At 42.4% G+C, this 14,414-nt stretch overlaps 2 protein-coding genes across 2 annotated transcripts in view; one reads left to right on the top strand and one right to left on the bottom strand.

Annotated features, from left to right (window-relative positions):
• The window catches only part of atp10d (ATPase phospholipid transporting 10D), a 39,045-nt gene extending 34,618 nt beyond the window's left edge, over positions 1–4,427 (bottom strand). Inside the window, exons 1-2 of the mRNA XM_047337526.1 lie at positions 4,289–4,427; positions 1,168–1,543 (exon numbers count right to left, since the gene is read on the bottom strand). Coding sequence (XP_047193482.1) covers positions 1,168–1,454 — 287 coding nt within the window. The 5' untranslated portion in view covers positions 1,455–1,543; positions 4,289–4,427. The remainder of the gene's footprint in view (positions 1–1,167; positions 1,544–4,288) is intronic.
• Positions 4,428–4,762: 335 nt separating this feature from the next.
• On the top strand, positions 4,763–13,643 carry commd8 (COMM domain containing 8). The gene is made up of 5 exons (XM_035609574.2): positions 4,763–4,962; positions 7,130–7,285; positions 7,562–7,714; positions 10,428–10,583; positions 13,073–13,643. Exons 1-5 carry the CDS (start codon positions 4,918–4,920, stop codon positions 13,091–13,093), a joined length of 531 nt encoding a protein of 176 aa, XP_035465467.1. The 5' UTR covers positions 4,763–4,917; the 3' UTR covers positions 13,094–13,643.
• The last annotated feature ends 771 nt before the right edge of the window (positions 13,644–14,414 follow it).

Below are 14,414 nucleotides of genomic sequence, written 5' to 3'. Positions count from 1 at the left end.
TCCTCACCTCTGGGAACTTTCTCGTCAGAGGAACCCCACTGGGAATCTTCCTCACAGAAAATACGTAATCAGAACAGACGCATCACTGATGTCGCCCTTCGCTGGGGAGTCATCAGGGGCAGCAGGACAGTATCGGGTATGAGGCCACCCTCTTGGTCATCAGAACACTTAAATGTGCTCAAACTGAGGAGTGTTCATGTTGCTCTGAGGAGTCTTTTGTCACTGTTACACCGCAAGCATGTGCCAAGGAGAATACACAGCACCCTTTGTGGTGTACCATATAAATCACCAGGGAGCCTGTCACTTGTGTCCAAGCTGTACCTTGCCAGCACCAAGCTGGGACTTGCCTCTTGTACTGAAGTATCTCACTAAGGCCGCACATGAGCCGATTACTGATGTAGATCTGAACGCTTCGTTCCTCAGACAGCTTATCTTTTGGCTCACTTTTGTGCAGCGCGGGTTGGAGAGCGGTGTGCTCCCTTTGTTAGTGATGTTTTTTTACGGTGGAGGGCAGACTGGCACAGGGGTTACACTTTGGTCTAATTCTGCCTTCTTGCCAAAAATGCTCAATCCCCAATCCATAAATCAAGACACTGGAGATGAGTCAAGTTTGACTGGTTCAACAAGGTTTTGCAGTCTTTTAAGTTTTCCAGTATTAGAGAGCTTCCTCTGGGAGCCATGTGTGCTGCAGCATCATGGGCTGCAACTTTACAGAGTTGACATGTTTAGCACCAGTAAGAACTGTTGTTTTTCTGATGTCTCTCTGATTCTTCTGTTCCTCACAACCCTTTTGGTATGAGTCCTATTGAGGCCAAAGTGATTATCAGTGTTAATGTTTATCTAGATCTGGAAGTATGAACTATGACTTTTTATTTTATTTTATTTTATTGCCTTTAATTAGATAAATTTCACACGTTTACTGTGTGAGAGGCACACAGTAAATGTTATGGCTGGCTGGAAATCAAACCAGGGACCTGCTTCAAAAGGTGTATGCGCTCATGTGGGATACACCCTAACCATTCGTTCGCTCCATTGGCATGACTTAGTTTACTTAGTCTTGGGAACAGGTGTAACAAAGGTTATCATTCTATTCATAATGCAGTGATAATGAAAACAGTAAGGTTCAATTCAATCATGTTGTGCTACTTGCCAAAGTCATAATCTGACCTGTGGAACTGCTGGAAAAGGTTCATGGGGATGAACGTCAGAAGTCTGTACTTGGTAGTGCGGATGGCGTTGCCCTTGTAGCTTTTTGAAATGGTTTCATAGTCGTGTTGGTGGGGCCCATGGCGGGCAAACACCATTCTCCGCTTCCCACTGATTCTATGTGGAGAGCAATGGGTGTCGAGGGCGCTTTTGTTGGGCAGGCCATCAGGGGAAGAGTACCAGCCTCGCCCTGAGTCCCCTGCTAGCAGCGTCCGACAGCGATGCTGCACCCAGTGGAACCGCTCCATCTACTCAGCTGGGCTGTGAGATTGTCTGGGCCCCTCTTCTGTGGCTCGCACCTCTGTGCTCCACACTGAATTTCCAAAATGTCCACTTTCTGCAGAGAGAAGACCACAAACAATATGTTATTATAACGTGTCTCACTACGTTCTATTTATCCAGCCTTCCTGCAAGTTTTAACTATCAGTTTCTTTCTCTAACTTTAGAGTTACAGTACATGTTAGAGAACATTTAAGGTGAAAACAAGGGGTCAAGGAAACCCCAGGAGGAAAAGAGGAATAGGTAGGGCACTAACGTTGTGAAGGCATAAGATGTACAGAGTATGAGGATGATGAGCATAAGGTTACAAGGACAAAATAATATATGCATTACATTACATTACATTATTTTGATTCCTTTCTTCCAGTATGAAAGCTCTTCTATCACCATGATGTACATGTACGTATGATAGATGTGGAATGGACAATTATGGATGGATTGTTTGCAAGACAAATCAGGTTCAAAATGCAAACATCAGCATACCAAAAATGCTGCCAAAGGCTGGTCGAGAGACTTCTCAGTTTTCGTTTTGTGTACTGATTCAAAGTCTGTGCTCACCATGAATAATACAACATGTAGAATTCCGGTAAAAATAAAAATGCTGTGTGCCGCCTAGACTTTCAGAGCTCCGTGACTGGCCCAACTTGCCAAACTCCCTTCTCAACACCCTGGTGAGTATGATTTACACTGATATGTGATAACAACTGAAGCTACTGCATGTACCGCTCATGTAAATATAGGATATTGGAGATTTGTTGCTGGTCACTGCTGATGATGACATCTTGACAACTGTACATGAGCCCACACAGAGAGATAAAAATCTCGGCTTTATTTGCATTTTCAAAGCATAATTGCTTTCATGCGTGACAGCTTACTGAGGTAAGCCCACACCCCCTATGCCCTGAGACAGTTGTATCAGTAACAGTATCCCGTGTGCCGTAGAGGTCTGGAAGCTTGAATACCTAAAATGTCAAAAGGCAGGTTGCGATTTCCAAGTTGCCGCTGGTTTTGCTGACAAAATGCTGTGTTCACTGAGGAGAAGTCCCAGCCTGCGCTGTGCAGGGCACACTTCTTTGTACTAAAACCTACACTTCCTAAAAACGACAAATCTTCACCTTGACTTCAGAGAAGTAGTTTGAACTTACCTCAACAGAACGCCATCATTAGTATTTATTGCTCACTGTGTCACTGGTTGAAGGTGAAACTGGGTGTTTGTAGCACAGGAAACACTACTACACATTTAATTACAGGGATCATTTTGAGTGAATTTTGATGCTGTGAGTTACTTTACTAGCCTACATAATATTGCTGAAGGCTGCTGCATTAGGATCATCAGACTTTAGTTAATGACTCATCACATTCTAACTATATTATTGTTAGTGAAACTGACCGTTCAAAAGTAGCTGGTCATACTGCAGTATTTTCAAGACTTACAGCTACAATGTGTTCTCATATTTCTCAGTCTGTGAAACCGAACTCTTTGACCAGCCTGGCAGCATTGCAAAGATTCCTTTTCGAGCAAGTGTCATCCTTCAAACCAATCAGCTTTTTTCGGCGGTAATGATGACACTCGAGATTGAGCTTTCGCATCGCTGCCAGTGTGTTCCTGCAAACTATGCGCACAAAGGCTTGTCTTGCAAAAGCAATCGTATGTCCATTTATCTTGGAAAAAGCAAGATTTCCTCATCAGCTTTTCTTGACAGTCGCCATGAGGCTCAGTTTTATAAAAGAGGCCCTGGGACATTACTCGCATATAACTACCTAACATGTGATTCAAACCCATGGGCATCGATCTGCTGCTGTACAGTTTCCAGCCTCCACTCTTCAGGGGCCGTATTTATGAAGCATCTCAGAGTAGAAAGTCAATAATAACTTAATCGAAAAAATCCTGCGATGCATTTTTGGTTCTACCATCTACAGAGGAGCTTTGGTGTTGACAAAAACAACTTTGCTGTCTATATTTGACAGCACTGTCTCCACAAGAAGGGCTGAACACATGACTGCAGATACGTCACACTCACTACACTAAGAGTTTGAGCTTTTCCTCTCTGGCTGTTGATTCAGGGCTCCTAGGGGACAGGCAGAACATATGATTTTATTCCCTTTAATGTACAGGTATTTTACACAGAATGGCTGTATTAGGGAACACTATTGTGTTATTGTGTATTGAATACGTTGTATGTTTATAATGGTGTGATGGTAGTGTGTGCAGATTTAACTGTACGTTGGGAGACGCAAGTTACAAGGACAATCAAGTCAATCAATTGTTCAATGACAAATGGCAGCACATTCAATTCTACTTTAGTTTAATTAAGGTGGATGAGATTATGGGCAAAATATGGTCAAATTGTTTTATATCCAAAGCGATTTTGTGAAACAAAAATAATGCTCTAATGCAAGATGCAGCAAAAAAAGTGTCCTAGGTTTGAAAGCGTCCCAATGAAGTGTAAGCAATTCAGATGGTCAAATTCAGGAAGAGAATTAGAGATTTTCACTTTTTCTTTCATTCAGCCTAACAGGTGACGGGTGTCGCCTCGGGTTATGATATCTAGCTTGTGTCTTTCGTCTGGTGCGTTTAGTGAACATCGTAGCATTTCATACAGCTCGAATGGGTGGAATATTCTGCGTGATTAAGAGTGTCTATGTTCCCACAGTCACTACAGCAGTGTCAGTTGATACATTAGGGCCTGTGGGAGGTTGGTCACCATCACTGTAATGAATGAGGTGATCTACGACGACCCCCTCCCAGAAGAGAGCAGCTTGAATCCGCAGCAGACTCGTCGGCTGTACACAGAACACTCACCCTGTTGATGTCCATACACTGTCGCTTTGGAAGTTCAGCAGCAGCAGTGGCTGTGTGTAGTTCCGGTCACATCATCTGTTGTTGTGACACGATCACGGGAGCTCCGCAAACTGCCGCTCCGCAGCCCCTCACAAACCAGGATGTGGAATACCCGTCGCACTCGCCGAGCTGCGGAGACGTTCGTAAGCAACGGAACTCCAGTGATAATTTGCCCAATTCTAACTGTTTCCTTTTTTGTACATGCAACAATACGCCGAATCAATTCAAGCAAACGAAATGCAGGAATCGCCGGGCCATCGCGGTAAATTCGGCGTCCGACTTATATGTTGTTAACTAATAGTTTAGTCATTCACACTGAATGAGGCCCCCCCTTGCCAACGATCGAGGTCACACTACATGGCAAATCCCCAAAAAACGGGCTTCAGCGTCCGAGCTAATATCAAGTTAATGATATTGATAAAATCATACATGTGATAACAGTTCTAACAGTCGTCTCACAGAAGGACACACACACACAGATTACGAACCCCTCAGAAGTGTTAATTTTCCCGAGCCACGTGAACGCCGCTCGTTGAGCCACGTGACCGGGATCAGCTGATCGTCGGGCGGAAGCGGATGAAAATGGAAACATGGTGGCTTCACTGAGCAGGTTACCTGTCACGGACTCTCTGAAGGTAAGTGCCGAGCGTCGTGTTCGAGAAAAACGACACAGAATAAGTTCAATAAATGACTCATGTAACAGTGTAGTGAAGATAAGTCACAAATGTGCTCGGAATATCTCCGACCTGCCGTGGACCGGAGCATCCAGTCAATCATTCAGCAGGATAATTCATTCCGCAGAGGGCTGCAACTAACGATTATTTTGTTATCGATTGATCTGTCGATTATTTTCTCGATTAATCGTTCAGTTGTTTGGTCCATAAAATGTCATCAAACGGTGAAATAATGTGGATCGTGTCTCCCCAACTCCGAGATGATGTTTTGTTTTGTCCACACCAAAGTTAATCAGTGTACTGTCACAGAGGAGCAAAGAAACCAGAACATATTCACATTTAAGGAGCTGAAATCAGAGAATTATGACTTTTTTACGACTTGAACCGATTCATAGATAACCAAAATAGCGATTAATTTAGTAGTCGATTACTAATCGATTATCTGTATCTATTGGGATTGATGTTTCTATAGGATGCTTCTGAAAATGGTGGATCACATGTTTCCTAGATTAAAAACCACAGCTACGTTTTAAACACAACTGTTTGTATAGAAAATATAATTTATGTAAATATCATTATTAATCCATGGATTAAGCTAAATGATTAGGTTAAATGTCAACAACGTTATGCATTAAAATATGAACATAATATCAGTGTTGTGTTGCACGCTATGTGATTTATATGTTAACTTGTTATGACTTTAAACGTTGAATTCGTCATTTAGTTTAAAATGACAAAATCTATTTTCATAAAATGCTGGATTGAACTAAATGACAACACATTTATGTATGCGTCTGTCAATCATGATTCATCTCGTACTTCCTTTGTCATCTCAACATTTTGGCCATTTTGCAGGTTCATAGTTTGAGTGTGGGGATCCAATGCTGGGTTTGTGTTGCACACACTGTTCACTCTTTGTCTGAGGCTACGTTTACACTAACACGTTTTAGTTTTAATACTCATCACTTTTGCTACGTTGACGTCTGCCTTCAACGCCACTCCTAAGTTTTTTTTAAAGCTTTTAAAACAAAGAACTTTGGGAACGCTGCTGACCCCTAGTTGTCTGAAAGCGATGGCAGAGACCCCCACATTGGCTTCGTGATTGGCTCTTGTCAGACGCGACTCGACTACCGGTGGTGAATACAAAACGCTGCGATCACTTACCGTCAGTAACAGTTCCACCTTGTCGGCGGCCCAAGATAAGAGATCCCGGCTCATTCTTTTCATCAGTACTGTTTCACTCATAGTATTTCCCGCAACTAAGTTGCCAACTGTAAATAGACAATGTCCCGTGGACGTTAATGGTAAGCTGATGTGTTTCCAGGTGTGTAATTGTGGAAGGAGATTGTTTTCTACCTGAAACAAAAATGTTAAAAAGCTTTCAGTTAAAAATATCTCCGACATAGTGGCAGTAGCGTGAAACGATCCTTGGCCCACCTCCCAAAAGTCCCAGTCCATGAGATAATCAATGTTATTCATTTCATATGTGAGTGTTTTTTTTTTTGCTCTTGTCTACGGTGGCCCTGATGTGCAACTCACAACGCCGAAAGAGTAAACGGCGCACCGAAAGAAAAAACACACCGGCGAAAGAAAAAACACAGCGGTGAAAGAAAAAACACAGTGCCGAAAGTCCAGTAAAGTTGGAAAGATATTGACAGATATTTATTTTGCACTTTGCAGACAGTCCCTGGGCACTCGCCTCACACCCATCGCGCTGCCGCTGCAGATAGAGACACATGTTATTCCTCCAGCCTGGAATTCAGGTCTTGGATGAAAATGCTACTGTAGCTCCTTGTGTACACAACTCTGATTGGGAAGAGGCTATGCTTGTGTTTATAGAACCGGAAAGTCTGAATCTGTCAATATCTTTCCAACTTTACCGGACTTTCGGCGTTGTGTTTACTCTTTCGGCGTTGTGATTTGTACTTCAGGGCCACCGTACTTGTCCGTGTACTTTTTGGCCAACAGTCAAAATGTATGGGCAAATGTTATATTGTATTATTTGAGAAATAATCATCTTCAAAATTCCCAAATATAAATACCCAGGGTCTACAAGATAAGATATTGTTTTTCATGCTACCAAATGCAAAAGTGCAGTCGCCTCACAGTGCTTTTCTGTGTTGTGCAGCTTTGTCACAGGGTGGTGGATGGACTGTGTGGCCGGGAACCTCCTCGCCAGGGGGATTACAGCGCCGCCTGGAGCCTGGAGGAGTGGCTGCAGCTGCTCAGCTCCCTGATGGCCTTCTTCCGCCTGGCAGTTGGGAACAACAGCTCAGATGAAGAGGTGAGACCACCAGTGAGTGAAACCAGGACAGGTTGATGGTTTGTTTTAGCTGGGCTTGTGTAGTTGGCACTTTAGAAATGAAGAGAGATGAAATGAGAGTTGTCTTTGATTATTAAAGATTATAGATTAGTAGCACGGGGTCTGTGTTAAGGAAGCATTTGGTCTTTTTTTCTTTACATTCAGCAGCAGTTGAAGAGTAGCAGACATGGTGGAAGTAACAATGAGTGGCTGGTCTCAGGTCAGATTCGTAGCTCTCCTCCTGCTTCTTGTCTACAGGTGCTGGCTGGGCTGACAGATTTGGACAGCAGCCACGCTGAGATGCTGCTGAGCGTGCTGAGGGCCAGAGAGGAGGAGATCCACCGCGCTCTGCTGGAAAGAACCAACTCCATCTCTTCAGCCACTCTGCAGGATTTTGACTGGCAGCTTAAAGTGAGTCATTGGTCTTAAAGTGAGTCATTGGTCTTAAAGTGAGTCATTGGTCTAATTTGCTCTACCCCGTATTTCAGATGTGTATGTGATGTGTAGGCCATATCTGGATTTAGCATTTTTATTTAAAGAGGGTGAAACGGAGTTAAAACAGCTACAGTGCAAACACACAAGACAGATGTCTCTTGCAGGCGATCAGTCAGCACACCTGAACTGAGAGAAGGTGAGGTGAGACACACAAGACACAAGAATGTAAAAAAAAAAAAAATTATGCTCAATATTTGTTTGTTTACGTGCCATGAAAAGATAATTATTTAATGCCCTACTACAATCACAAATACATAATTATGATTAATTATGATCAATAATTATTATCAATGATAAATATTAATATTCATTAATAGAGAGGACCACTATGTACGGCCCTGAGAGTGTTTGTGTCAGTATCAGAAAGTAAAAGAGGGGAAAACCTTCAGCGGGAGTGGTAAAGCTCACGCGACCTCGAGTGAATCCCACGCCTATCTGTTATTACGAAGGGACGCGCTGCCGCATCTCTGAGTTCCCAATCAACAGATGGCGTTCTGATTCCAACCAGGACAGCGTACCAACACTCACCAAGTCTGATCGCATCAGACAACAATAAAACAAACACTAACAGGTAACAGAAAAAAGTACAGAAACACTAAACAGTAATACCTGAGTTGTAGCAGCAAAAGGGACTCGGCGGTCCTTAAATCACAAAAAACAATAAACACACACTTAAAATCAAACTAACATCTGCCAGATCTAAGATGCCTCTTACTGTGATTCCTGGGGAAGAGTTCGAGTGTGAAGAAAAAGTCATCCTCCTTGGGCGCGCGTGGCGGGCTGCGTCGCGGGCTGCGATGAGGAACGTTGGCCGGGACTGTGCGCACAGTCGTTAACGACGGGCCTGTTGTCTGAGTGTCCGAGGAGCAGCAGTCGACGATAGATGACACACGAGGGGGTTCCCTTGTCTCGCTTCTGCAGGCATCGGTTGAAGAACGTGTGGCAGCGGGCTTCAACCAGTATACCGGGGTTCTTGTGTGTATTCTTGGTAATACACAAGGTGAGGATTTTAGCTCGGCCAGCGAGTGGAGATCCTTTAAGGCCAAATTTGCACGTGGTAACTTCTGCAAAGAAGTTACGGGTCCTTCTGTCTACAATGGTCCGACTACTTACAGTCTTCTCATGGTTCGAAAGGGCTGAATGAAAGTCCGTTCTTCGTTTAAATTGTGCGCAGGTCGGCCTTAGAGGACCCCGCCCACCGGTGAGCTGGGGGTTTACGGTAGTACTGTAGTCTGGCTGTGCGGGGCATTATGGGTAATGCAGTCTTTGCCTCTGATTTCGGACAATGTTCTGTGCTTTGTCAGAGAAAAAGGCTTTCTATGGTCAGAGTCTGTATGGTGAGGCGCAACAATACATAAATACAACATACAAGTCCAGAGAAATTTTTGATATTGATTTTGTCTAGTACATTTATGCTAGGTATTTATTGTATATCTTCTGTAAAGTGGATTATTTGACCTAAGGACATCAATGGGTCACCAAAACCACTGTATTTTGAGCCATTAGTCTCTCGCTTAATTTCATTTTGAGAAGTCAGCCATTTTCAAAAGTCTGAAAGGACACATTCACACCTGATAACTAGAATGTCACCAAGTAGAGAACATACCGCCCCCAAGGCCCAACCGTCCCCTTAAATTCAATGTCAAATTGCACAAACTCGTAGATATCAGTCCCCTAAATAGGTCGCTCTCTTTTTTTCCCCATCAAGATCCATGAAATATGCCCTTGGAAATCTGAGAAAACTCTGACCCCATCTCCCAGTGTTAAAGAAAATGATTTTTTTTAAAAATCCACAACAAAATATCATGGCTTCCTACATGGTCCATGTCTCATCCTTCCACCAAGTTTAGTGTCGTAGTTTTTGTGTAATCTTGTTGACAAACTAATCGGCAAATAATAAATTTTAAAAATCAACCAGACGGGTAAAAACAAAACCTCCTTGGTGGAGGTGATCACAACCAGAGCCTTCTAATGAGAGTCGCGACAACGGAAGTCCAAAATGCAGGCTTCAGATAGTTCCAGGAATTTCTTGGTGCGCAATTCAAATCCTTTATTCAGAGCGACACAACTTTGATATTTGGTAATGTATTGATTTACAGCAGACTGACATGCCTATGTAATTACTCTATGTAGTTAGTCAATACGTTTTTTTAAATCATAAACAAATGATAAATAATCATAATCCACAAAAATGCTTTAATGCGCATGTTGATTTGATTCAGATGTGTTAATAATATACAATCTGATTATTTAAACTTCTTACCCTTCATAAGTGCAACACAGACAGTCCATTGATCCATTCTGCTGCTACTTTAATGCGCTGCTACTCACTTCCGGGAACTATTGAGAGGCTCCATGATCCGCCATTGCTGGGAAAAAAATATTGCATTGGAGTGAACGGAGTTGTCGCGACTCTCATTAGACGGCACTGATCACAACTAAACAAGAATGCAGGATGCACTTGCCACTGATTGGCCTGGACAATTCAGTCGACTAAATTGCTGCCTACGGCTGCCCAGGGAGGACAATTCATACCAAAGTATGAAACACAGTCTGTCTCCACGGGGTGTCCCTGTAATGCTGCCGGGTCCTAATGTCACCTCTTTTGTCCCCTCGTTTTCTTCTCCAGTTGGCTCTGTCCAGTGATAAGATCTCATCTCTCCACACTCCTCTGCTCAGTCTCAGTCTGGACCTGAGAGTGAACGGAGACCTCCGGCCCGTCACCATGGAGATGAACAGAGAGGAGCTGAGCACACTCATCAGTTCACTAGAGGCTGCTAATAAGGTAGACACAAACTTATACTAAATACTGCGCGCGTGTCTTTTGTTTGCCTGTGCGAGGATTTAGCTTTAGGACAAGCTCTGGTATGGGCCGCACTGTTTTTAGGTTGTTGTCATGAATCTAAGCACAGAAGGAATACTTTTTTTTCCCCCAAGTTTTGAGAAATTAATATCAGCTTCTGAAAAATGTGAGTTTTCAGTAGCTGATTCAATTAAATAAAGGATCTTAAAGGAGTACTCCACTGATTAATCATTGCACTCACTGTGATATTTGTCACAATGGATTTTTCTTAAAGGGAAAGAAATTTGATGTAGCAGAGTGGGGATATCATTATTTTTTATTCTACAGATTGTTGCTTCTTGTCCAAAACATGGACTGAACCACAGTTATTTCGGAGATTTTGAGGGTGTGGTATGTTAGCAGTAAATAATTTAGCTGTTAACTGACCCCGCAGGTGAGAATCTCTTGGGCCGGACTGGGAAATACTCCGGGACTTTTCAAAAATGAATGAATTAGGTTTTTAGTCATTTATAAGCTATTAGAGGAAACACTGCCGGCTACTAAATTTTTCACATTAATGGAGAATAGAGGCTGAGTGGCAGCACTGTCACAGCATGGAACTACACTACAGCTCTCCAGAGCAGTGGCTTCAGAAAGTATCTACACTTTTATTATTTGGGTTGTAGATTTAAGTGTAAATTGAAAGGCCTTTTTGCGCACCAAAATGCAAGTGTGTAAAATTTGTAGATTCTTATGATGCATTCACACCGAATACGACAGGAATTATTTGCGCAAGTACATTACATTCAAAATCAAGGCAAAGACGCGAATAGACACAAATTTTTGTGCCACTCGCATCGGGCGACATTGAAGGGTTTCTACTGTCAGTGTGTCAATGGGGAACTCGTTCCACCATTGAGGAACCAGGACAGCAGAGGTTGAAGACCAGCTTGGCCGCTGCATTCTGAATGAGCTGCAGAGGTCGGATGGCACATGCCGGCGAACCAGCTAGGAGGGAGTTGCAGTAGTCAAGACGTGAGATCACAAGAGCCTTACGAGGGGCCCTATAGGCCATTATTCAAACTCACCTCGCATACACACCATTGAAAATGTTTGGCCACATACACATACTACTGAAATACTCTCACATTCTCTACTGAGCACCTCACACACAAGTGAAAACGAAACCTCATACACTGACAACTGAAAACCTCTCATACTTATTAAGGAAGTAAGGAACCTCTCATATACTGAACACCTCACACACTACTGAAAATGGTACCTCGCACACACACAACTAAAAACTGTACCTCGCACACACATTAATGAAAATAAATTAAAATTCCTACACAGTCAAGTTTAAACTTGTGAATATACAAGTCTGCCCTTATTTTGATAGATAGTGAAGGGGAGACAGGAAATGGGGTGAGAGAAAGGCAGTAAATGATTCAGCTGGCTGGGAGGTGAGCCAATAGCCTGCTGCTGCGCATGTGCCCATGTAGTATGTGCCCTAATCATACTACCATACAACCAAACAGTGTCCTCCCAACCATAGAAAGACACACGCACACACGGCACAAATCAGATTCCACAGTTGTGGGAGTTGGATTCATCGTTTTTATTGTTGTATAACAAGCAGTCCAAAGCTTTGCAGTGTTCAGTATTCAGTACTTTGGGGGTTTTTTTTCTTACTTTACTTCCTAAAAAAATATAGAAAAAAGCCTCTATGTTTGAGCTATTTTAAAAGATTCATGACTTAAGTAAGAATGAGTGGGCTTGGAGTCTGAGAGCCACAGACTGGACTCCTATCGCTCATAGTTTTACCATCACACTCATCCCTCACACTTCATCCCTCACAGAGTCCGTGTTAGACTGAGAGCAGCTTCCTCCTCTGCCAGCCTACATTTGTGAACATGCGTTGGATAAAAGATTAGAGTTACACGTCACTCACTTATTCAGCTTTTGATAAAACGACTAGTAAGAACAAGAACATTGTTCCACATCGGTGAACATCAGGTCAAACAGGCGAGGTACTGATAGATGGACTGAAGCATTGTGGGGTCTTGGATTTAAATGGGATTCATTGGAAATGAGGAAAAAAAAAACAGCATGTCCCTGTGAAGCTGCATGTGTAACTATACCTCTTGAGGGCCACTTGGGTACAGAACTCCAGAACGAGCTACAATCACATATATTATGTAGCGTTACATAAGATGCTCATATGAAGATGCTCATTTAATCTCACTACAAGTGACAGCTTTCACATCATGGACATTTATTTATGCCTCATGTAAAAAGTACAACTTCAAATATGATAAGTTGAAATTAATACATCCAAAGATATTATTTATTTACAGCGTTGGCTGCAGCAGTTTAGCAATCTTTCTGTTTTCTTCCACTGATTATTATTGTTTATTTATTCTTATTAAGTATCTGCGCTGAATAAGTCAGTGGTGAAATAATAATGATTTCTATGTAATTGTGTTTTGCAGGTGGTGCTGCAGCTGAAATGATGGAAAGATTTGATGGAACCACTGATGCACGACCACAGGAAGTCCAGTGAATGTCACGTTGTCAAAAATGTGTAGATGAGATTCTCTCCCGTGATTGTGTGCTGTGGACACAGTGACAGTGTCACTTGTGTCCGTCGTAACTCAGTCTTGCACATGAGCAGCTGAACACAAGTTTTTTTGTGGGGGGTTTTGTCATGAACATCCTGAAATAAATGTTGGCTTTTTGCTAAATTATTTTGATTTCATTGAATTTAATTTAGCTGCTATCCATTAATTTTTACAAATGGTTGGACCATTTCACATGAGGTTATATACCATAGTAACATACCGCATTTGGTTAATGCCTTCATTATGAGTGATATTCATAGACTATTTGAAAATGGACGTAGTTACTGGGTCTGGAAAATGAAGCCAATGCAGAAGTGACAGAAGTCTACATTTATCACAGATAGAGTAGCTTCTGAAGCCTCTCAGATCATGTCATTTTTTGCACGATATATGTTGTAAATTTAATTGTGCATTTAATAAAATTGCCATTTTTGTCCATCAACTGCCACTTCTTGATACTTCAAAAAATTTCACAATCATTGAGGCTGCCGTGCTCCTGGGAAAACTTCAGAGAGGTGTTCTAGATATGCCCTGATCCAGGCCTCAACACAGTTTTATTTTTATTACACCACAACTAAGAGCATAAACACTCTGTAGAAACAGAATCGGATATCTTTCCTAAAAGTAATATCCTCACATTGTTTGATAAACCCAGACTTAACCCTATAGTAACTTTAGAGAAACTTTGGAAATATTTTTTTGTGTTTACACACAACTCTGATTGTAAAATGTTAGTAGCCAATAATTCTTCATCATCATTCATCAATAATCCATTATCACAATAAGTAAAATATGTAATCAAAATAAGGGCAGGTCACTATTGGTTTGAACCATATTTGAAAACTTGTGAAGCTCTCATACAAAGAGCTGTGAGAGGGTAGAGAAGTGGCTGTGTGCTCTGGTGTACGTCAAGGTGACATTAGTGTTGAAGGCTGTGGCCCTCCATTTGATTAGACCGCTGGCAGCCTGATTAATAATACGGATGGGCACAACTGCCGACAGACACTGTCGTGCTAAATGCGCTAATGGCATTCGACTTCAGTCCAGAGCTTCACGTTATTCATGAGAACGAGCGTAGCTGCTGACAACTGCAGACACGCTAACTGGATTAATGGCATTCTCCTCCAGCCACAGCAGCTTATCTCCTCGGTGTACAGCCGGGCGAGAGAGAGGCTGAGACGCTGCTCGGAACCAAAGTTCTTACAGTTGGATT

Source organism: Scophthalmus maximus, chromosome 15 (genome assembly GCF_022379125.1).
Source record: "Scophthalmus maximus strain ysfricsl-2021 chromosome 15, ASM2237912v1, whole genome shotgun sequence".
In the NCBI taxonomy this organism is placed as follows: Eukaryota; Metazoa; Chordata; class Actinopteri; order Pleuronectiformes; family Scophthalmidae; genus Scophthalmus; species Scophthalmus maximus.
Note: the sequence above shows the minus strand (reverse complement) of the source record. Positions and strands in the feature narration are given on the sequence as shown.

What these genes read in the sequence shown, in the direction of transcription:
- commd8 (XM_035609574.2), top strand. Translation starts at nt 4,918, where the DNA reads ATGGTGGCTTCACTGAGCAGGTTACCTGTCACGGACTCTCTGAAG. An exon ending in CTGTCACGGACTCTCTGAAG is followed by an intron (nt 4,963 to 7,129) that starts GTAAGTGCCGAG and finishes TGTGTTGTGCAG; the next exon opens with CTTTGTCACAGGGTGGTGGA. An exon ending in ACAACAGCTCAGATGAAGAG is followed by an intron (nt 7,286 to 7,561) that starts GTGAGACCACCA and finishes TCTTGTCTACAG; the next exon opens with GTGCTGGCTGGGCTGACAGA.